Source organism: Narcine bancroftii, chromosome 3, assembly GCF_036971445.1.
Source record: "Narcine bancroftii isolate sNarBan1 chromosome 3, sNarBan1.hap1, whole genome shotgun sequence".
NCBI classification, from domain to species: domain Eukaryota; kingdom Metazoa; phylum Chordata; class Chondrichthyes; order Torpediniformes; family Narcinidae; genus Narcine; species Narcine bancroftii.
This window is the reverse complement of record NC_091471.1, coordinates 231,645,601-231,668,408: the sequence shown is the minus strand read 5'-3', so window position 1 is coordinate 231,668,408 and position 22,808 is coordinate 231,645,601. Positions and strand designations below refer to the sequence as shown.

At 51.8% G+C, this 22,808-nt stretch overlaps 1 protein-coding gene across 1 annotated transcript; it reads right to left on the bottom strand.

Moving 5' to 3' along the window:
* Positions 1 to 1,615: 1,615 nt before the first annotated feature.
* Positions 1,616 to 22,463, bottom strand: mazb (MYC-associated zinc finger protein b (purine-binding transcription factor)). The gene is made up of 6 exons (XM_069926881.1): positions 21,526 to 22,463; positions 11,207 to 11,760; positions 10,362 to 10,425; positions 6,539 to 6,710; positions 3,098 to 3,301; positions 1,616 to 2,496 (listed from the first exon to the last, which is right to left on the bottom strand). Exons 1-5 carry the CDS (start codon positions 21,556 to 21,558, stop codon positions 3,102 to 3,104), a joined length of 1,023 nt encoding a protein of 340 aa, XP_069782982.1. The 5' UTR covers positions 21,559 to 22,463; the 3' UTR covers positions 1,616 to 2,496; positions 3,098 to 3,101.
* Between the last annotated feature and the right edge of the window lie 345 nt (positions 22,464 to 22,808).

The window sequence follows — 22,808 nt, the reverse complement described above, 5'->3', positions numbered from 1 at the left end:
TAACCAATCATGAGTGGGCTCAGCCTCCTGGTTTGTCCAAAATCCATCACCTCAACCTTGTCCAGATTGAATCCATCTGCCAATTTCCTGCCCAACTCTGCCTCCTGTCGATATCCTCGTAACCTTCAACAACCTTCAGCTCCGTCCACAACTCCTCCAACCTTCGTGTCATCTGCAAACTCACTGACCCATCCATCCGCCTCATTTATAAAAATCAGAATGGGGGGTCCCAAAACAGATCCCTGCAGCCCCTCCACTATTCACCAACTTCCAGGCAGAAAACTTTCCTTCCACCACTACTCTCTGCTCTCTTCCTAGAGAGACAGTGTTTTATCCATACGGCCAAGGTTCCCCTGATCCTGTGACTTTCTGGATAAGGCTCTCGTGGGGAATTTGTCAAATGTCTCACGAAATTCCACGTAGACCCCATCTACCACCCGACCCTCATCAATTTCTGTTACCTCCTCAATAACTCAATTATGCGTGTGGGCACAACCCATTCTGACCATCCCTGAGTTAAGGGTGAAAAGGGAGAAGTTTACTAGGGAGAATCCTGGGAATTTTAGGCCAGTAAGTCTTATGCCAGTGGTGGGCAAACAATTGGGAGAGAATCCTTAAGAACAAGATTTACGAATATTTTGGGTCATGTGGTGAATTGGATCAGCAAGTTTACAGATGACACTGAGATTGGAGACGTTGTGGACAGAGAGGAAGGTTTTCAAAGTTTGCAGAGGGATCTGGACCAGCTGGAAAAATGGGCTGAAAAATAGCTGATGGAATTTAATGCAGACAAGTGTGAGCTGCTGCATTTTGGAAGGACAAACTAAGAAAGGACGTCCACAGTGAATGGTCAGGCACTGAGGAGTGCGGTAGAACAGAGGGATCTGGGGATACAGATACATAATTCCCTGAAAGTGGCGTCACAGGTGAACAGGGTTGTAAAGAGAACTTTTGGCACATTGGCCTTCATAAATCAAAGTATTTAATACAGGAGTTGGGATGTTATGGTAAAGTTGTACAAGACATTGATGAGGCCAAATTTGGAGCATTGTGTGCAGTTTTGGTCACTGAACTACAGGAAAGATCTCAATAAGATAGAAGGATGCAGAGAAGATTTACTAGGATGTTGCCCAGACTTCAGGAACTGAGTTACAAGGAAAGGTTTAACAGTTTGGGACTTTATTCCCTGGAGCATAGAAGGATGAGGAGAGATTTGATCAAGGTGTTTAAAATGATGAGGGGGACAGATAGGGAGTAATGTTGGTCGGCTTTTCCCACTGAGGGGTGGGTGAGACACAAACCAGAGGACATGGGTTAACAGTGAAAGGGGAAAAGTTTAGGGGGAACTTCTTCACACAGTGGGGGTGTGGAATGAGCTGAGGTGCTGAATCTGTGCTCCATTTTAACATTAAAGAGGAATTCAGACAGGTACATGGATGGGAGGGTTACAGTCTGGGAGCAGGTCAGTGGGGCGAGGCAGGATCACAGTTCGGCACAAATGAGAAGGGCCGAAGGGCCTGCTTTTGGTGCTGTAATGATTGATGGTCCCGGGAACAAGGTATGGACTATTTTGGGGAGATGGGGATACGTCAGAAGTTACTCACACGGGCCCAGCCACCGTCAGCAGAAGTCTTTATTTAAAAACATCAACACCAGGACCCTAAACCAGCCACAAGCCTCCTGCACGCAGCGCAGCCGCTCTCTCCACCCCCATACGGTCTAATAGTTCACCGCCGCAGAACATGAGGCAACCATCAACTCCTGGAGGGAGGCTCCCTCCTTCCTGGGAGGGTCCCTCCACCATCAGGAGGCTTCCTCCACCGTCGGGAGGCTTCCTCCATTGTTGGGAGGCTCCCTCCACCATCAGGAAGCTCCCTCAATACTCAGGATGATTCCTCGGCTGTGGGTAGCCTCCCTTGCTCAAGGTGGATTCTCTCTCAACCCGGTTGAAGCTCCCTTGCTTCGGGGGGGAGGGACTCCCTCACGCATGGGGCTTTGCTGAACCTGGGAGGGCTCCCTCACACCCAGGGAGGGTCCCTCAATCCAGGGGGAGCTCCGTCGATCCCCGGGGAGGGGGAAACTCTCCTGGCAAGCTCCACCCCACCCCACAACTGGTTTCCCGGTGTGAGACCACCCACCCATCGTGTCCCAGTGACTGGACAGGGAGTCCGAAGGGGCCACCTCGAATGGGACCCCCTCACCCTCCAACTCCATCTCGCTGCTCACCCTCTTCCCCACCCTCCCTCCTCTCTCTCCCACCACCCTCTCTCTCCTGTTCTTCTTCCTCTCCCCCTCTCTCCCACCCTCTTTCCCTCTTCCTTCCTCTTTCCCATCTCGTTTTTCTCCCTCACCCCACCTCTCCCGCCCATCCCCCTTTCCCATTTTTCTCCCTCTCCGGGGGGGGGTGGTGAGGTTTCGCTGATCGCAGGGAACACGGCTGGGTCCGAGACGGTCCATAAGGGCCCGGTTGAGAGCTGGGTTCCGATCAACGGTTACCTGCAGGAAGAAGGGGTCGGGGTCAGAGAGGAGAGGAGCTTGTCGGAAATGGCCCAACGTAACTCCCAGCTAAACAAAAAAGAACCCCCTACCTGCCGTTGATCAATGGGGATTCAGAAACCCCCCCCGCCAACCCCGGGGTCACTGGATAGTGATGGGGAGCAGGAACCCTGGCTGATTCCTACTCTCTCCCTCTGCCCGCCACCTTCCCCTTTTCTCTCCTGACTCTACTTATCTCTACACCTTTCACTTCTCTCCACTTTGCAACTCAAACACAATCCCCTCCCTTTCTCCCCCCTCCCTCTTTCTCCTCTCTCTCCCTGTCTCTCTCCTTCTTCTTTCTCCTCTCTCTCCTACCCTCTTTTGCCTCCCTCACCTCTCTCTCCCCCCCATCTCTCTCACAGGCAGGGAGCGATGGGAGCAGGAACACACCTGATACCCCTCTTCCCCCATGGGCCCAGGGCAGAGACGAGGAGATCAGGGACACGTGACCCCCTTCCCTACCCCTGTGGTCAAATGGTCGGGTGAGGAAGCGCAGGGATTGATGTGCCACCCCTCTCTCTTCTCCTGCACCCCGTCAACTCTCTTTCCCTGGTGTTACCGGCTCAGATCAGCAGCTGCTCCTGGGTGGGGCTCTGCGCAGAGGGGTCCGCCCCCCGCTTGTGGATGCCCCGGTGACCATTCAGCTGCACTTGCGTGTGGCAGAAGACGCCGCATTGCTCGCAGACGAGCCGGTATGGCTGCATCAGCGTGATGCCGTGGTGCTTCCGAGCGTGGACCCTCAGGTATGCGGCTGTGGTGAACGCTGCAGAGAGACGAGGGTGAGGGGGAGCGTCAGACGCAGGAGCAGAAACAGCCCATCGAGTCTGCCCCGCCATTCCATCATGAGCTGATCCATTCTCCCCCTCAGCCCCACCCACTGCCTGGCCTTCTCCCCATAACCTGTGATGCCCTGGGTAATCAAGAACCTGCCTTAAATCCACCCAGTGACCTGGCCTCCACATTCGTCCGCAGCAACAAATTCTACCAATTCGCTGCCCTCCGGATGAAGAAATTCCTCCCGCGTCTCTGTTCCAAACGGACGCCCTTCAAGCTTGAAGATGCACCCTTTTGCCTGAGACTCTCCCACCATGGGGGAAGCAACCGTTCTAAATCTAGTCTGTCAATGGCTTTCAACGTTCAAAATGTTTCAATGAGATTCCTTCTCGATCTCCCTAATTCACCCAATACCACACCACAGAGAAGAGGTGGAAAGCCTCGTTAAATGGCATGAGAGTAACAACCTGAGTCTCATGTGGACAAGACGAACGAGATGATGGTGGACTCGGGGGACCAGGATCGACTACCCTCCACAACACATCAACGTCTCTGTAGTGGAGAGAGCGGAGAGCACCAAGTTCCCCGGAGTTCACTAAACCAGTGACCTATCGTGGACACTCCACTTGTCAGAAAGGTGCCACAAGGTCTGCACATCCTGAGAAGACTGAAGTGGGTAAGCCCACCAGCCTCCATCATGTCAGACTTCTACAGGAGCTCTACGGAGAGCGTCCTGGCTGCCTGCGTCATGTGGTACAGTTGCTACAGAGAAACAGATTGGAGGTCAATCAGGACCATAAGAGCGGTAGAGAGGATCACTGGAGTCTCTCTCTCTCCCCACCCCATCGATGTGATCTACTGCAAACGAATGTCTGAAGAGGGGGCGCAAGTTCACTGAGGACCCTTCCACCCCCCACACATGGCATCTTCCAGCTGCTCCCGTCGCGGAAGAGACGTAGGAGGGTAAGGGCAGCACCACCAGGCTGAGGACCAGCTTCTCCCCATGGGACAGCGAGAACTGCCCACACAAACCATCCAAGACTGTCACATTCATAAAACAATACTGATTTGTACAGAGCAAATTCTTGTCCTGCGTATGTACTGTTTGTCTGTACATGAGTTCCGTCTGATTGTGTGCCTGCACATTTTTGCACTGAGGACTGGAGAACACGGTTTCATCAGGTTGTAGTTATACAATCAGATGACAATAAACTTGACCAACGACCTGACCTCCACAACCACCCGTAGCAACGAATTGCACAGATTCACCGCCCTCCGGCTGAAGAAATTACTCCACATCTCTATTCTAAACGGACGCCCTTCAAGCATGAAGTTGTGCCCTCTTGACTGAGACTCTCCCACCGTGGGCAACAACTGTTTTACATCTAGGCTGTCCACTCCTGTCAACATTCAAAATGTTTCAATGAGATTCCCCCTCGTTCTCCTAATTCCAAAGAGTACGGGCCAAGAGCCATCAAACACTCCTTGTGTGATAACCCTTTCATTTCCAGAATCCTTCCAGTGAACCTCCTCTGAACCCTCTCCAACATCAGCACATCCTCTCTCACTAATATCGGAGGATCTTCCCTGTACCCAACACACCAATGGCGTTGTGAAGGAAAGCACATCAGTGCCTCGACTTCCTCGGGAGTTTGCGAGGTTCGGTCTGACACCGGAACCCCTGGCAAATTTCCACAGAGATGCGGTGGAAAGTGTGTACCGCGGTCTGGTACGGGAACACGGATTCTCTCCCCCCCCTCCCCCCTGAGCGTGAAGCCCTCCAAAAGGTCATGGACCAGCCCAGGAACATCTCCCCACCGTCGAGAACATCAGGCAGCAGCGATCATTGAGGACCCACACCACCTGGCAAAAGCTCTGTTCTCACTGCTGCCATCAGGAGAGAGGTGTATGTCTCAAGACACTACAAGACTCGCACCTACCAGGTTCAGGAATAGCTGCTCCCCCTCCACAGACTCCTCAACGACAAACTCAATCAGGGACCCATTTAAGGATTCTGATTTGTGCACGTTATTGATTTTTTTCTCTCTCTATATTGTGGTTTGTTCACATTTCTTTATTTGTTTACGTGTGTACGTTGTGTCCAGTTTTTTAGCTCTCCCAGTAAGTGGTAATTCTGTCTGGCCAGCAGGAAAAAGATCGCAGTAAATGTGATGACAATAAATCTGAACTAAGGGGCCCAAAGCTGCTCATGATACTCCTCGTGATGTCTCAGCAGGTCCTCAAAGCCTCAGCATCACATCCCTCCTCCTGTATCCTATCCCAACAGAAAAGAACGCCAGCAGTGTATTCGCCTTCTCAACTGACTCCACTGGCAAGTTTACATTCAAGCTACCATGCACGAGGTCTCCCCGGTCCCAATGCAGCTGGGCAATTGCAATTTTCTCCCCCCTGTAAAAAAAGGCTACCCCTTTAATTTTTCTACCAAAGTACATTATACTTCACTTACAGTTTCTCTGCCCATTCTCCAAATCCACGTACTTCTGCAGCCTCCCTGTTACCTCTACAACACCTGCTCCTCCACTGACCTTGGTATCGTCTGCAAACTGCCAGACACAAAGTGAGGCCCCCTCTCCCCCCTGACCTGTCACACACTCCCGGGGAGGGACACAGGGTGAAGCCCCCTCTCCCCCCAGTCCTGTCACGCACTCCCGGGGAGGGACACAGAGTGAAGCTTCCTCTCCCCCCATATTGTCACACACTCCCGGGGTTAGACACAAAGTGAAGCTCCCTCTCCCCCCCCCACCGTCCCGTCGCACACTCCCGGGGTGGGACAAAGAGTGAAGCTCCCTCTCACCCCAGTCCCGTCACACACTACCAGGGTGGGACACAGAGTGAAACTCCCTCTCCCCCGGTCCAATCACACACTCCCGGGGTGGGACACAGAGTGAAGCTCCCTCTCCCCCCATCTTGTCACACACTCCCGGGGTGGAACAAAGAGTGAAGCTCCCTCTCTCCCCCAGTCCCGTCGCACACTCCCGGGGTGGGACAAAGAGTGAAGCTCCCTCTCTCCCCCAGTCCCGTCGCACACGCCCGGGGTGGGACAAAGAGTGAAGCTCCCTCTCACCCCCGTCCCGTCACACACTCCTGGGGTGGGACACAGAGTGAAGCTCCCTCTCTCCTGTCCAGTCACACAGACCCAGGGTGGGGCACAGTGAAACTCCCTCCACCCCCCCCAGTCCGTAACACACAGTCTGGGATCGCTCACCTTTGTTACACAGGTCACATGTGTGATTGGGATTCTCGTTGTGAACTTTCATGTGGTCTGTAATGTAGGCAGCACTCAGTAGTTTCCCACACACGTGACACGGAACCTTCTCCTCATGACGGATCATGTGTGCACGCAAACGATCTTTCGTGGCAAAGGCTGCTGTACACGTCTGAAGGGAGGTAGGTAACAGGAGAGGAAGGAGATGGGGGCGGGGGAGAGGGGGAGGAGAGGAGAGAGAGGAAGGGGAGAGAAACAGAGAGGTGAGAAAGAATAAGAATTCCAAATTCACTGCAGGACAGAAGCTGGCTATTTACCCGCCCCAACAGCCCATGGCCATAGGGGCAGAATTATTTTCCCATTTGGCCCATCAGATCTTCCTCCCATGTCTGATATATTTCAATACTACCCTCTTCTCTCCACCTCCTTCCTTACCCCCATACTCATCAAAGTCTGGTACAGAGAAATGGGGAGTTGGGAGAGGAGTTGTGGACAGTGTGGGAGATTATAACGGGATATAGACAGGATGGGGAGTTGGGAGAGGTGTTGTGGACAGTGTGGGAGGTTATAACAGGGTATAGACAGGATGGGGAGTTGGGAGAGCTGATGTGGACAGTGCGGGAGGTTACAACAGGATACAGTAACGGGACACAGACAGGATGGGGAGTTGGGCAGAAAAGTGGCAGATAAAGTTCGAAAGTGTGAGGTGATTCATTTTGGACAAACCAGGAGGCTGATCCCAGGGTTCAAGGTCGGTTACTTCAGAGTGTGGATGAACAAAGGGATCTTGGGGTCCAGATCTCTACATCCCTCAAGGTCGCCAAGCAGGTTGATAGGATCGTTAAGAAGGCCTGTGGGACGCTGGGATTCATTAGTCGGGGGATTGAGTTCAGGAGTTGAGAGGTCATGTTACAACTCTACAAATCTCTGGTGTGTTCAGTTCTGGTCACCTCATTACAGGAAGGATGTGGAAGCTACAGAGAGGGGGCAGAGGAGATTCACCAGGACATTGCCTGAATTGGGAAACAAGTTTTATGAGGCAAGGTTCGCAGAGCTGGGACTTTTCTCTTTGAAGCGTAAAAGGATGAGAGGAGACTTGATAGAGGTCGACCAGATCTGAGAGGCATCAATAGAGTGGACAGTCAGCGCCCATTTCCCAGGGTGGGATTGGCAAACACCAGAGGACGTGTGTACAAAGTGGAAGGATGGATGCTTAGGGGAGACGTCGGGGGTAGGTTTTTTTTAAGAGAGAGAGTTGTGGGGGCCTGAAATGCCTTGTCGGGGATGGTGGTGGAGGCTGGACCATTGGGGCATTTCAGAGATTCGTAGACAGGCCCACAAATGTAAGAAAAATAGTGGGTTACAGGGTAGGGAGGGTTTAAACTTTTTTTTTTTAAGGAATATATGGGTCAGCACATTGAGCGCCGAAGGGCCTTTACTGTATTTTAGACTCGAAACAAAGGCCAAATGACCCCTGCCCTCCAAGCAAGGTTCAGAGAGAGTGCTGAGGGCAAGGGCCCTCGGGTGTTGAAGACTTCCTGATCACGTCGGAGGTTTCAGATCTGGTTCTCGGGCGGTCGATGCTTCGGACAAGAGGCAGTACAGCTGCAGAGGCTGTGGGAGGGCTGGAGGTGTACCCAAGGGCACTCGGTGACTTGGGGAGGGGTGGGGGGTGGGGACTCTCTTGCTCCTTCAGGGGTGCCAACGGCGACTCTTTGGCTGCCTGACAGCAGGGAACTTTGTGGAATATTACAACTTCTATACTATTCTGGAAACTACGGAAGTACAAACCAAGGCAGAACACAGAGCTGGGCATGAAATGCGAGGAGGATGCTATGAGAATGCAGGGATTGGGTAAGTGGGCTGATGCAGTTTAATGGGCATGAAGATGAGGTGATCCACTTTGGTGGCAAGAACAGGAAGGTAGATTATGATCTGTAGGGTGTCAACAGGAAAGGGGGAAGGACAACGAGATCTGGGTGTCCTTGTTCTTCAGTCACTGAAAGTAAGCATGCAGGGACAGTAGGCAGTGGAGAAAGCTAATGGCACGTTGGCCTTCATAACAAGGGGAGTGGCGTATAGGAGCAGAGCGGTCCTTCTGCAGTTGGATAGGGCCCTGGGGAGACCGCACCTGGAGTAATGTGTGCAATTTTGGTCTCCAGGTCTGAGGATGGACGTTCTTGCTGTTGAGGGAGTGTAGCATAGGTTCACAAGGTTAATTCCCGGGATGGCGGGACTTTCTGATGTTGAAAGATTGGAGTGACTGGGCTTGTATACACTGGAATTTAAAAGAATGAGAGAGGATCTGATTGAAACATATCATATTATTAAGGGATTGGACACGCCGGAGGCAGGAAACATGTTCCCAACATTGGGGGAGTCCAGAATGAGACCACAGTTTAAGAACAAGGGGTACACCATTGAGAACGGAGTGGATGGAGAAATTCTTCACTCAGAGAGCGGTGGATCTGTTGCACATTCTGCCTCAGAAGGCAGTAGAGGCCAATTCTCTGGATGCTTTCAAGAGTTAGATAGAGCTCTTAAAGAGAGTGGAGTCCAGGGATCTGGGGAGAAGGCCGGAACAGGGTACTGATCCTGGATGATCAGCCACAATCACAGTGAATGGCCGTGTTAGCTCGAAGGGCCAAATGGCCTACTCCTGCAGCTATTGTCTAATGATGTACACAGTGAATGGTCAGGCACTGAGGAGTGTGGTAGAACAGAGGGATCTGGGAATACAGAGACATAATTCCCTGAAAGTGGACAGGGTTGTAAAGAGAGCTTTTGGCACATTGGCCTTCATAAATCAAAGTATTGAGTACAGGAGCTGGGATGTTATGGTAAAGTTGTACAAGACTTTGGTGAGGCCACATTTGGAGGATTGTGTGTAGTTTTGGTCACCGAACTACAGGAAAGATCTCAATAAGATAGAAAGATCCAGAGAAGATTTACTAGGATGTTGCCCGGACTTCAGGAACTGAGTTAGAGGGAAAGTTAAACAGGTTCGGACTTTATTCCCTGGAGTGTAGAAGAATGAGGGGAGATTTGATCGAGGTTTACAAAATTATGAGGGGTACAGACAGAGTGTGAGTCGGCTCTTTCCACTTAGAAGTCAAGAGGACATTGACTTAGGGTGAAAGATTTAGGGGAAAGTTCACATAGAGAGCGGTGGGAGTGTGGAACGAGCTACCATCTAACGGTGCAAATGTGGACTCACTTTTGTGTTTTAAGAATAAATTGGATAGAAACATGAATGGGAGAGGTCTGGAGGGTTATGGACTGGGTACAAGTCAGTACAACTAGCAAGATGACGTTTTGGCACAGACTAGAAGGGCGAAATGGCCTGTTGTATGTGCTGTCGAGTTCGATGGTTCCACATGACAATAAAGGAATCCAATCTCTGAATTCCTCCCTCTTTAGAAAATAGTTCTCCGCACTTTCTCTCTTCCCTCCCCCTCTACCTCACCTCTCACTCACCCCCCCATTCTTCCCTTTTCTCTCTCCCTCCTACTCTCTCACCCACACTTCTCCCACACCCCACCCATCCCTCACTGCCCCGTCAACTTCTCCCACCCCTCCCCCTCTCTGCCACCCCTCCCCACTCCTCTTTCTTCCCCCTCTCCCCCACCACTCATCCCTCCCTCTACCCACCACTCCCCTCCTCTCATCCCTCCCTCCACTCCCACTAACCCTTCTCCTCACCCCTCCCCTCCCCTCACCACCACCCCTCCCTCACCCCCAACCCTCCCCTCTCTCCCTCCGTCTCACCTCCCATCACCACCAGCCTACCTTCTTACACCCCCTTGCCGACCCCTGACCCTACCTGACACTTGAAGGGTCTCTCAGTGGAGTGGACCTGCCGGATGTGACTATTCAGGTGGTCTGGTCTGCAGCACAAGAGGGAGGGCGAGAGATCAGAGACCCCTCACTGATCACCACCCCTCCCCACTCGTGGGGCAACACAGTGTACCCACCCCAATCTTCCCCTCCATATCACCCTGCTCCCCCTTCTCTCTCCCCCCTTTCTCCCTCCTCTCTCCTCCTCCCCAACTGTCTATTACCACCCTCTCTCTCCCCTTCTCCCTCCCTCCCCCTCTATTAGTCCCCCCCCTCTCTCTCCACCCTTTCTTCCCCCCACTCCTCTCTCCCTCCATACCTGGAGAAGAGCTTTCCGCAGTGTGTGCAGTGAGGTTTGTGGACTTCCCCTATTTTTCCCTCCCTCTCTGACCCCTCTGTCTCCCCTCTTTCGCTCCTTCTCTCTCTCTGTCTCTCCCTCCCCTCTTCCCCCCTCCCTCTCCTCTTCTATCCCTCCCGTCACCCTCATTTCTCCCTTCTGTCCCCCACTCTCTCCACTCTTTCCCACCCCTCCTCTCTCCACTTTATCCCCCCTCCACTACTCCCCCTGTCCCCCCCTTTCCCACGTCTCTTTCTCTATTCTATCCCCTCTCCCTCCTCTCCCCACTCTCTCCCCTCTATCTCCTCCCCCTCTCTCCCCTCTGTACCCCATTCTTTCTCACCTCCTCCTCTCTATCTCCGCTCCTTCCCCTCTGCCACCCTCTCTCCAATCTTTTTCTCCTGTCTCCCAGTTTCCCACCTCTTCGCCTCCCTCTTTACTCTCCACTCTATTCCCCCCCAACCATCTCTTTCCCTCCCCTCCCCCAGCCCTACCTGGAGAACCCCTTCCCGCAGTGGCTGCAGGTGTAGGGCTTGTGGACCCCTCCCTCGTGAGAACGCACATGGTAGCTCATCCGGTCTTTCCGCTTGAAGCGCTGCTGGCAGACGGGGCACTCAAAGGGCTTCTCATCTGAGTGCGAGAGCTTGTGCCGGTTCAGGTGGTAGACATCACGGAAGGCTTTGCCGCACAGCTCGCAGCAGTGGTCCTTCCTGACCTTACGGGGCTCACCGGCCCCCTCGGAGACCCCCGGCCCCTCTGAGGGAGGGGAGGGGGTGGTGGGGAGGGGACGAGGACGGGCGCCGTGGGTGCGCTGGTGGCGCCTCAGGTTGTAGCTGTTCTTGAACTGCTTGGAACAGAGGGGACAGATGTGAGGGGGGCGGGAGCGGGGGGCGCAGGGGGGTGCCTTCTCCCCGGACTCCCGAGGCGGGGCTGGAGGAGGGGGGGCAGTTGGCGGGGCAAGGGGTCGGGAGACCCCGTCCTCTGAAGGGGCCCCGAGGATGGGCAGGAGGTCATGCTGGAGGGTTGGGGAGGGGTCGCCGGGGGTGGTCTGTGGGTTGGGTGGGGGGAAGAGAGAGAGTGGGGGGACCAGGGGGAGAAAGAGCAGGTGGTGGGGGAGGGGGAGTGGGGCGGGGGAAGAGAAATTAGAGAGGTTAAAGATCATCACATTGCCTCAGTTCCACTGATACCACCCACACATTCCTGACTTCCTCTCCCACCTTTAAACCCTCCGGTTTTAGCCCCCACCCTCCCTGACCCCGGGGAGGAGAGACCTCATCCGCAGTCTCTCATGGTTTTCCCAAAGGATGTCCCCACAGCCTCCTGCCCTCCAGTGTGAAACGTCCCAGCCTTCTCCTTTAAGACTCAAGACCCTCCCCCCAACTCTGGTCCCAGAAACGTCCCAGATAATCTTTCCCCACATATCCAGCTCCGTCCCCATCCAGGTCAGCCCCAATCTGGTCATCAGATCATCAGAACATCATAAACAGGAGCGGGAGTCAGGCATCCAGCCCGTCGAACCTGCTCCCCCATTCAATGTGATCATGGTTGATCCGACGATGGGGTCATCTCAACCGACCTGCCTTTTCCCCACATCCCTCAATTCCCCAACTATGTAAAAATCAGAATCCTGAGCGAATCATGAAACTTGATGTTTTGTGGCAGCGTCACAGAGTAAATATTCATATTATAACCATCGTATAACATTATTATAAAAATAAAAAATAACTAATAGTTGGGTCGTGTCTGTGGTTCATCGATCATCCAGGAATCTGATGGTGGAGGGGAAGAAGCCGTCCTTGTGCTGCTGAGTAACTCGTCTTCCGGCTCCTGGACCTTTTCCCCGATGGTAGCAGAGTGAAGAGGGTCTGGTTGAGTGTGGGGTCTTTGAGGAGAGAGGCTGCTTTTTAAGACCCCGCTTCATGGCGATGTCCTCGATGTGGTGAAGTCTGGAGCCCGTGATGTCGCAGCCGAGTTAACAACCCTCTGGAGTTTATTCTTGTCCCAAGAGTTGGCGTCTCCGTACCAGGCAGTGAGGCAACCGGCCAGACTACTCTCCACGGTCCACTCATAGAGGTTTACGAGAGTCTTCAGTGACAGACTGAATCTCCTCAGACACCTCACAAATGACAGCTGCTGGCAAGCCTTCTTTGTGATTACATCAACATGGGAGGCTCCAGGTCAGATCCACGGAGATGTTGATCTCTCCCCCAGGAATGAGATGTTCTTGACCCTCTCCACTGCTGAGCCCTCGATGAGGACTGGGTCGTGTTCCCCTGACTCTCTCCTGAAGTCCACAATCATCTCCTCAGTTTCGCTGACGATGAGCACAAGGTAGTTGTCATGACCCCATTCAACGAGCTGATCTGTCTCCCTCCTGGACACTTCCTCATTGCTGTCTGTGATTCTGCCGACAACTGTGGTGTCATAGTTAAACTTGTAGATGGCATCGGACCAATCCAACCTTATCTTAAATATATTTACTGAGGTCACCTCCACTGGTTCAATGGGCAGCGAATTCCACAGATTCACCCCCTCTAGGAAAAGCAGTTCCTCCGCATCTCTGTCCTAAATCTACTCCCCTGGACCCTGAGGCTATGACCACTCATTCTGGTCTCCCCCACCAATAGCAACAACTTACCTACCGCTTTCATAATTTTTATACATTTCTATAAGATCCCCTCTCTCCTCACAGGCCAACCCCCTCATCTCTGGAATCAACCTGGTGAACCTCCTCTGCACTGCCTCCAAAGCCAGTCCATCCTTCCTCAAGTAAGGAGACAAGAACTGCATGGAGTGCTCCAGATGTGGCCTCACCTGCACCTTGTACAGTTGCAGCAAAACCTCCTTGCTCCTAAATTCAATCCCTCTCGCAATGAAGGCCAACGTTCCATTTGCCTTCTTGACAGCCTGCAAATAACCTTTTGCAATTCATGCACGAGCACTCCCAAATCGTTCTGTAAGGCGGCACGCTGCAATCACTTGCTGTTTAAATAACACTCTGATCTTTCATTGTTCCTTCCAAAGTGGATCACCTCAAAGTTGCAAATGCTGTGCTCCATCTGCTAGACCCTTGCCCACTCACTTATCCTATCTGTATCCCTCTGCAGACTCCCTGTAACCTCTGCATTTTCAGACTATCCTGCACGAGGACTCGCAGGTCCCTCTGCATCTGGGAATTTTTAATTTTCTCCCCATTTTTGACCAAAGTGCATACACCAAGGTGTATTACATCCATCAATTCTCTGCTCATTCTCCTAACCTGTCTCTATCTTCAATACCATTATTCCCTCAGTGCTGGTCAAGAAAGCTGCAAAATCTAGGCCACTGTACCCACCTCTGCAACCGGATCCTCGACTTTCCCATCAGAAGACCACAGCCATTACGAATTGGAAACAATGTCTCCTCATCACTAAGCTTAGCCCACTGCTCTACTAACTCTACACCCATGACTGTGTGGCCAGGAACAATTCCAATTCCATCTACAAATTTGCCAATGACACCTCAGTTGTCAGCAGAATCACAGACGGCGAGGAGGAGGCGGACAGGAGAGAGATGGATCAGCTCTTTGAATGGGGTCACGACAACAACCTTGTGCTCAACGTCAGCAAAACCAAGAAGATAATTGTGGACTTCAGGAGAGAGTCGGGGGAACACAACCCAGTCTTCATCGAGAGCTCAGTAGTGGACAGGTCAAGAACTTCAAATTCTTGGGCATCAATATCTCCGAGGATCTGTCCTGGAGCCTCCACGTTGATGTAATCACAAAGGCGGTTTGCCAGTGGCTATACTTTGTGAAATGTCTGAGGAGATTCGGTCCATCACCAAAGACTCTCGTAAATCTCTACAGGTGGACCATGGAGAGCATTCTGGCCGGTTGCATCACTGTCTGGTATGGAGGCACCATACTCTCAGGACAAGCTCCAGTTAATTTGGCCTGCAACATCAAGGACACCAGACTTCACTCCATCAAGGATGTCAAAATAAGGCGGTGTCTTAAAAAAGCAGCCTCTATCCTCAAAGACCCCCATCACCCAGACCAGGCCCTTTTCACTCTGCTAACATTGGGGAAATAGTCCAGGAGCCTAAAGACGAGCTACTCAGCGGCACAAGGACAGCTTCTTGAATGATCAATGAACCACAGACACTGCCCGACTTTTTGTGCAGTTTTATTTATATATAGTAATGTTGTAAGATGGTTATAATATGAATGTTTGCCTTGTGATGTTGCCCCAAAACACCGAATTTCATGACTTGTTCATGATGATAAATCCTGATTCCTTCTGCAGACTCAGATTTTCCTCACTTACGCCCCTACTCAGGGCTTTGTATCGTCCGCAGAGCCCTCTAATCCATCTTCCAAATCAACGGCGTGCAACGTCGATCCTGAAATGGTGCCCTGTTATCTGTGACTCTCCCACCGTGGGGAACAACATTTCTACATCTACTCTGTGCATGCCTTTCAACATTCAAAATGTTTCAATGAGATCCCCTCGTCATTCTCCTCAATTCCAAAGAGTACAGGCCAAGAACGGTTAAACACTCCTCGTGTGATAACCCTTTCCATTGCTGGAATCATCCTTGTGATCGGAGGATCACAAGTGGAGTGGGTGGGCAAATTTAAGTTCCTGGGAGTCACTATCAATGGCGTGGTGAAGAAAGCACATCAGTGCCTCTAATTCATCAGGAGTTTGCGGGGATTCGGCGTGACATTGGAAACCCCAGCAAATTTCTACAGAAGTGTGGTGGAAAGTGCGCTGACCAGCTTCACCCCCTGAGCATAAAGCCCTCTAAGGCAAGGGTGTCAAACTCAAATTCACGGAGGGCCAAAATTAAAAACTTGGACTAAGTCGAGGGCCGAACTAAATATTTATTGAAATTTTTCAACAACATCTGCATGTTTTCTCTTCTTTCAACATATGTAATGTTAAACTTTAGGATATAACTTTTGGAGGATAATGTTACAGGTCAGGAGTAGGTAGCTCAAGTTCACCCTTTGCTTGACCTGAGGGAAACATATTTGATCCCTGTGGAGATGTAGTCAGCATTCACAGGCTGTGTCCATTTTGGCCTGCATCAGAACTCAGCATTTCCTGCTCACTCCTCAGGCTCTAGGCCTCTATTCACCCTTGACCCACCATCCCTCTACCTGACCAGTCCTTTACCCAACCTCTACTCACCCCTCACTCCACTCGCTCTGCCTCTACCCACCCCATCCTATACACGCCCCTCTACTGCCTCTCCCCTCAACCTGTTCCTCCCTCTACCCGTCTCTCACCCTCTAATCACCCCTCCCCTACTCGCCCTGCCCCTCCCCTTTTACCTCTTCCCTATCCACCCCTCCTTCTACTCATCCCTCCCTCTAACTGCCCCTCGCACCACCATAACTTGCCCTGCCCATTACTCCTCACCTACACTCTCTGCCCACCCCTGCTTACCCACCCACTCAGGCCCAGCGCGCTGCCGATCAGCCTTTGTGGACAGCCACCATCTCTCTCTTCACGTGCAGGGCTGAACCAGCCGTCCCTGGGGTCTGCACGGGTGCAAACGCTGAAGGCCGTGGCGACCGGGAGAAATGCGCTCGCGCTGTGGAAGGGCCGTCCGGTGCCAGTCGCGCGGGGCTCGCGCTGCCCGGGGGCCGTGCGCAGCCTGCCATGCCCGTCGCGCCGACAGGAAATCACAGGCACTCGCCAATCCGCCGCACCGCTCGACAGGTGGGAGAAGTGACTGGTTGTGCGGGGAACCTTCCAACTGGCTTGCCGGCTGATGACATCAAGACTTCTCGTATAACAATTTCTCGTGTTACAATGGGTTAGGATGTGCAATGAAGGGGGAGGATGTTGGGGGTGACATTACCAAAAAACAGCATCGGCTCTCGCTGCAGGGTGGGCCACCTCTAATACATTTTTGAAATGATCTTGCGGGCCAAATATAATTATATCGCGGGCCAAATTTGGCCCGCGGGCCAGAGTTTGACATGTGTGCTCTAAGGGGAGTGGACACAGCCCAGGATATCACAGGTAAAACCTTTCCCACCATTGAGAACATCTACGGAGAACACTGTGGTCAGAGAACAGCGATCATCAAGGATCCACACCGCCCAGCACATGCTCTGTTCTCGCTGCTGCCGTCAGGAAAGAGGTGTAGGGGCCACAAGACTCGCACCATCAGGTTCAGGAACAGCAGTTCCCCCTCCACCATCAGACCCCTCAACGGCAAATTTAAGGACTGACTTGTGTACTTAATTGATTTTCTTTTTTATTCTCTCTGTATTGGAGTCAGTTTATTCTCTCTGATATCTGCTCACAGTTCTTTTATTTGTTTACATGTGTACGTTGTGTACAGTTTATTTTTGCACTAGCAATAAGTGGTAATTCTGCCGCTCCTGCAGAAAAAGGTATCTCAGGCTTGTATGTGATTATGCACTCTGACAATCAATCTGAAATCTGGATCTGAACTTCCACTGAACTCTCTCCAACGTCAGCACATCCTTTCTTAAATGAGAAGCCCAACACAATTTGCAATTCTCCGTGAAGTCTCACCAGGCCTCAACACCACATCCCTGCTCTTATATTCTATTTCTCTTGAAATGAATGCCAGCACAGAACCATAGAACATTCCAGCACAGAAATTGACCCCTTCGGCATCAGTCTGTGCTGAACTATTATTCTTCCTAGTCCCATTGACCTGCACCCAGTCCATATCCCTCTGTACCCCACCCATCCATGTACCCGTCCAAGTTCTTCTTAAATGTTTAAACCGAATCCGCATTCACCAGCTCAGCTTGTTCCACACTCCCACCGCTCTCTGTGTGAAGTTTGCCCTAAACTTTTCCCCTTTCACCCTTAACCCGTGTCCTCTGGTTTGGATCTCACCCACCCTCAGTGGGAAAAGCCGACCTACATTGACTCTGTCAGTAACCCTCATCATTTTAAATACCTCCATCAAATCTCCCCTCATTCTTCTATGCTCCAGGGAATAAAATCCAAACCTCTTTAACCTTTCCCTGTAACTCAGCTCCTGAAGTCCGGGCAACACCCTAGTAAATCTTCTCTGCATCTTTCTATCTTATTGAGAGCTTTCCTGTAGTTTGGTGACCAAAACTGCACACAATGCTCCAAATGTGGCCTCACCAATGTCTTGTACAACTTTACCATAACATCCCAGCTCCTGTACTCAATACTTTGATTTATGAAGGCCAATGTGCCAAAAGCTCTTTACAAACCTGGGGCTTTTTTCTCTGGAGCGTAGAAGATTGAGGGGGGGATTTGATGGAGGTGTTCAAGATTTTAAAAGGGTCAGAGAGAGTCAACGTGGATAAGCTTTTTCAATTAAGAGTGGGGGATATTCAAACCAGAGGCCATGGTTTGAGATTGCAGGGAGAAAATTATAAGGGGAACATGAAGGGAAATTTCTTCACGCAAAGGGTGGTTGGGATGTGGAATAAGCTTCCAGCAGAGGTGGTTGAAGCAAGGACGTAATTTACATTTAAGGAAAGACTGGATAATTACATGGAGGGGAGAGGATTGGAGGGGTATGGACCAGGTGCTGGTCAGTGGGACTAGGAGGGTGGGGATTTGTTCCGGCATGGACTAGTAGGGCCAAACTGGCCTCTTCTGTGCTGTATATGGTTATAAACCTGTCCACCTATGACACCACTTTCAGGGAATTATGTACCTGTATCCCCAGATCCCTCTGTTCTACCGCACTCCTCAGTGCCCGACCATTCACTGTGGACAACCTTTCTTGGTTTGTCCTTCCAAAATACAACACCTCACACTTGTCTGCATTAAATTCCATCAGCCATTGTCCAGCCTATTTTTCCAGCTGGTCTAGATCCCTCCGCAAACTTTGAAAACCCTCGCATTGCATTTGCTTTCTTCACCAAGTTTCCCTACAGGGTATTCTGCTCGAGGATTCCCAATTCCCTTTGCAGCTGGGAATGTTAAATTTTATCCACCTTTAGAAAATAGTCCACCCGTTTATTTCTTCTACAATGACTGCACACATTCCGACAATGTATTTCATTTGCCACTTGTCTGCTCATTTTCCTAATCTGTCCAAGTCCTTCTGCAGCCTCCGTTTCCTCTACATTACCTGCTCCTCCAGCTACCTTCGGGTTCTTTGCAAACATGGCCACAAAGCCATTCAAAGGTGAAGGTTATCATAGGTTACAAATGGATATCGATAGGATGCAGAGTTGAGCAGAGAAGTAGCAGATGGAGTTCAATCCAGAGAAGTGTGAGGTGATGCATTTTAGAAGGACAAACCAGGAGTCTGAGTCTAGGGTTAATGGTCAGTTACTTAAGAGTGTGGATGAACAGAGGGTCATTGTGATCCAAATCTAGGTCACCGCGCAGGTTGATAGGATCGTTAAGAAGGTCTGTGGGACGCTGAGATTCATTAGTCGGGAGATTGAGTTCAGGAGTCGAGACATCACGTTACAACTCTACAAATCTCTGGTGAGACCCCACTTGGAGAATTGTGTTCAGTTCTTGTCGCATCATTACAGAAAGGATGTGGAAGCTACGGAGAGGGGGCAGAGGAGATTGACCAGGATGTCGCCTGGATTGGAGAATGTGTCTTATGAGGTAAAGTTGGGAGCTGGGACTTTTCTCTTTGGAGTGTAGAAAGATGAGAGGAGACTTGATAAGAGGTCGACAAGATTCTGAGAGGCATCAATAGGGAGGACAGTCAGCGCCTGTTTCCCAGGGCAGGAATAGCAGGGGACATCTGTACAAAGTGAAGGGAGGTAAGTTTAGGGGAGATGTCAGGGCTGGGTTTTTTTTTAAATTTTTTTTATTTTTTATACACAGAGTTATGGCTGCCTGGAATGTCTTGCTGGGGATGGTGGTAAAGGCTGGAACATAAAGGCCATTTAAGAGAATCCTAGACAGGCACACAAATGGAAGTAAAATAGAGGGTTACGAGGCAAGAAAGGTTTCTCTGTAGTTCCCTCCTATCGACTACAGAAAAATATTTGTAGTATCTAAGTTTGCTAAATACACTACATTGAGTGGAAAAGCAAATTGTTGAGAGCATTTGGAGAATCCACAGAGAGATATAGATCAGTTAGGTGACTGGGCAAGAGTGGAGTTTGATGTCGTTAAACGTGAGGTTATCCACTCTAGAAGGCAAAATAGACTATCAGATTGTGCAGGAGGATGTGGGAGGGCTTGTGCATGAATCGCAAAAGGTTGGTTTGCAGGTGCAGCGAGCTGCCAAGAAGGCAAATGGAAATTAAAGGAGCCAAGGGTGACTTTATTTATAAATTCTGTGACCCTGGGGTCTAGGCCAAAGATGGCGGTGCCTGTGATTGAGGGGTTGCAGACTCCGGGGAAGGAAACCTCCCCCCCACCTTGTTTGAGAAGCAGAGGAGACCACCCATGGGACGGTGACCATGGCGCAGACCAGTGAGGAGCTCTGCAGATGAAGTACACACACAGGCCGGCGGGGCTGCTGGCGACTCGAGGCAAGGCTGGGCAGTACGGCACTTGCAATCGAGGGACTCGTGCCGGGTTGCAATCTGGCTGGAGACCGGTTGAAGGGTGTACCAGGTATTGGAACATGGACTCTCAGGACATGAATAAACTCCAGAGGTTGTTAACCTGGCCTGCGACATCACAGCGCCAGACTTCACTCCATCGAGGACATGACATAAGGCAATGTCTTAAAAAAGCAACCTCTATCTTCAAAGACCCCATCACCCAGGCCATGGCCTTTTCACTCTGCTACCATCAGGAAGGAGGTAGAGGAGCCTAAAAACTAGCTACTCAGTAGCACAAGAACAGCTTCTTTCCCTCCGCCATCAGATTCCTGAATGATCAATGAACCGAAGACACTGCCTGACTTTTCGTACACTATTATTTTTATTTTTTATAATTATGTTGCAAGATGGTTACAATATGAACATTTGCTCTATGATGCTGCCACAAAACACCAAATTTCATGACTTGTTCATGACAAAATATTCTAATTCTGAATGCAATCTTTTGCTTCTCTTTCTCTGAATGTAAGGGACGTCGGACAATTTCTGCCGATGGCAAATCAGACTAAAGCAACTTTGGTGTAATATTACACCTGCTTTATTACATGGCCTTAAAGGAATCTTGAATCATTGGTCGAGGGATTAAATTTAGAGGCAGGGAGGTTTGCTCCAACTGGACGGTACTGGTGAGACTGGACGCAGACTGGGAGATTGCTTCGTCGAGCACCTGCAACAGCATGGATCTCCCAGTGGTCGCCCAAGTCAATTCCCTGTCATGTTCCTTTGCCAACGTTTCTGAATCGGATGGCATTAACATCGACTTTTCTGGTTTCCTTTAAAGCCCCCTGGCCCCATCTCTCCTTCCTTCTAGTTCTCCCTTTTCCTTTTACAGAGCCAAAAACTAAACCCCTCCCCTCATTAATTCTCACCTTTCATACCTCCTGTCCTCTTATCATATCCAATTAACACCCTTTGTCTGTTGGTCTGGGCTCCTCCCCCAGTCTTTTCTTACCCCTCAGATTTTTAATTCAGGTGCCTGCCGACTTTTTACTCACACCTTGAGGAAGGGCTCAGGCCCTGAAATGTCGGTCATATATTTTTACCTCCTACGGACATTGTGAGACCCATTAAGTTCCTCTGGCATTTCACAGATTTTTCCTCTTAGGCTCTGACCCTCCTCACAGACCTCACCCTCATAGAGCTCTCCCCTTCAGCCACAGGTGGCGCCCCTCCCTCAGTGGCTCCTCCCCCTTATCCAAAGAACCCTGCCATTCACCTCCCCATGCCCAGAGGCAACTCCTCCGTCTCCTCTCCCTCCCCAGGACTCACCTGGAAGATGAAGCTGCTCCAAGCGGCCTCCATGGTGGTCTTGGTCCCTGGGCTCCTCAAGTCTTCCTGGCCTGCGGGTCTGGGGCCTTAGGTTGCCCCTAACCGCAGCCCCCCCAGGTTCCTTCTGTTCTCCCGAACCTTGCGTTCCCTTAGACCCCCTGTCCCTGAGCTCCAGGCTGCCCGTCCTGACCCCCGGGGCTATCTCTACTTTCCCAAGCCTCAGGTCCAAGGCTCGCTTTGACCCCTGCTTCCCTGTCCTCCAGATGTTGGGTCCCCCAACTCCCGGGTTCTCTTAGACCTCCCCCCCAGGGCTTTGGGCTCCCCTTAGAGCCCTGAGCTCCCTTGACCCCAGGGTTCTGGGCTCCCCTGAACCCCCCTGTATTTGAATCAGGCTCCCCTCAGACCCACTGTCCAACTAGACCTGGGACCCTCGGCACCCTCTGCCTTCCCCGGCACCTAATGCCTCCTCTAAGAAACCCTGACCCCTGTGTTTCCCTGTCCCCGGGGCTTGGGCTCGCCTTATAGACCCCCAACTGATCCCTGGGCCTTGGGTCTTAGGCTCCCCCTGAGCCCCTGGGCTCACCTGACCCTCTGGAACAGGGACCAGAGCTCCCTGGGCCCCAGGGGCTGAGACCCCGGCCTCCTTTATCCCCTGTTCCCCCTCAGATTCCCCACCCACCCCCAACAAGCCCCGGCCCTGAAGCGCCGGGCCTAGTCCCTTAGGCTTCTCGCCGCCTTCTTTCCCGCTGCTCGGCAGCCGGGCCTCCCTCCCCCGCGCCGGCGTTGGGGGGGGGGCGGGTGGGGACACGAGATCGGGGAGGCCTGGTGGGCAGGGCCTGAAGCCTGGGCCTCGAGTCAAGCGGCTCCTGCCGGCGCCGTCTGTTTACAAACAGGATCGGCCGCCTCCGGACGCGCGATGGCGGCGCCGCGACCTCTGACCTCGGCGGTAGCAGGGCGACTTCCGGTCCTGTCACCATGGAGACGGGGGCGAGGGAGGGAGGGAGGGAGACGGGAAGAGGAGGAGAGAGAGAGAACAGACGGAGGGAGGGGGGAGGAAGGGAGGGGGGAGGAAGGGAGGGGGGAGGAAGGGAGGGGGGAGGAAGGGAGGGGGGAGGAAGGGAGGGAGTGAGAAGGAGGGAGAATGGGGGAAGAGAGGGGGCAGACAAAGGAGGAGAAATAGTATTTATTTATTTATTTGTATTGTTTGCCTGTATGTGTGTTATGTCTGGTTGAGGTCTCATCTGAACCAGAATTTATTGTCATGCATGACCAAGTCACAAAAT

What these genes read in the sequence shown, in the direction of transcription:
- mazb (XM_069926881.1), bottom strand. Translation starts at nt 21,558, where the DNA reads ATGGAGGCCGCTTGGAGCAGCTTCATCTTCCAG. An exon ending in GGAGCAGCTTCATCTTCCAG is followed by an intron (nt 11,761 to 21,525) that starts GTGAGTCCTGGG and finishes CCCAACCCACAG; the next exon opens with ACCACCCCCGGCGACCCCTC. An exon ending in TGCGGGAAGGGGTTCTCCAG is followed by an intron (nt 10,426 to 11,206) that starts GTAGGGCTGGGG and finishes CTTGTGCTGCAG; the next exon opens with ACCAGACCACCTGAATAGTC.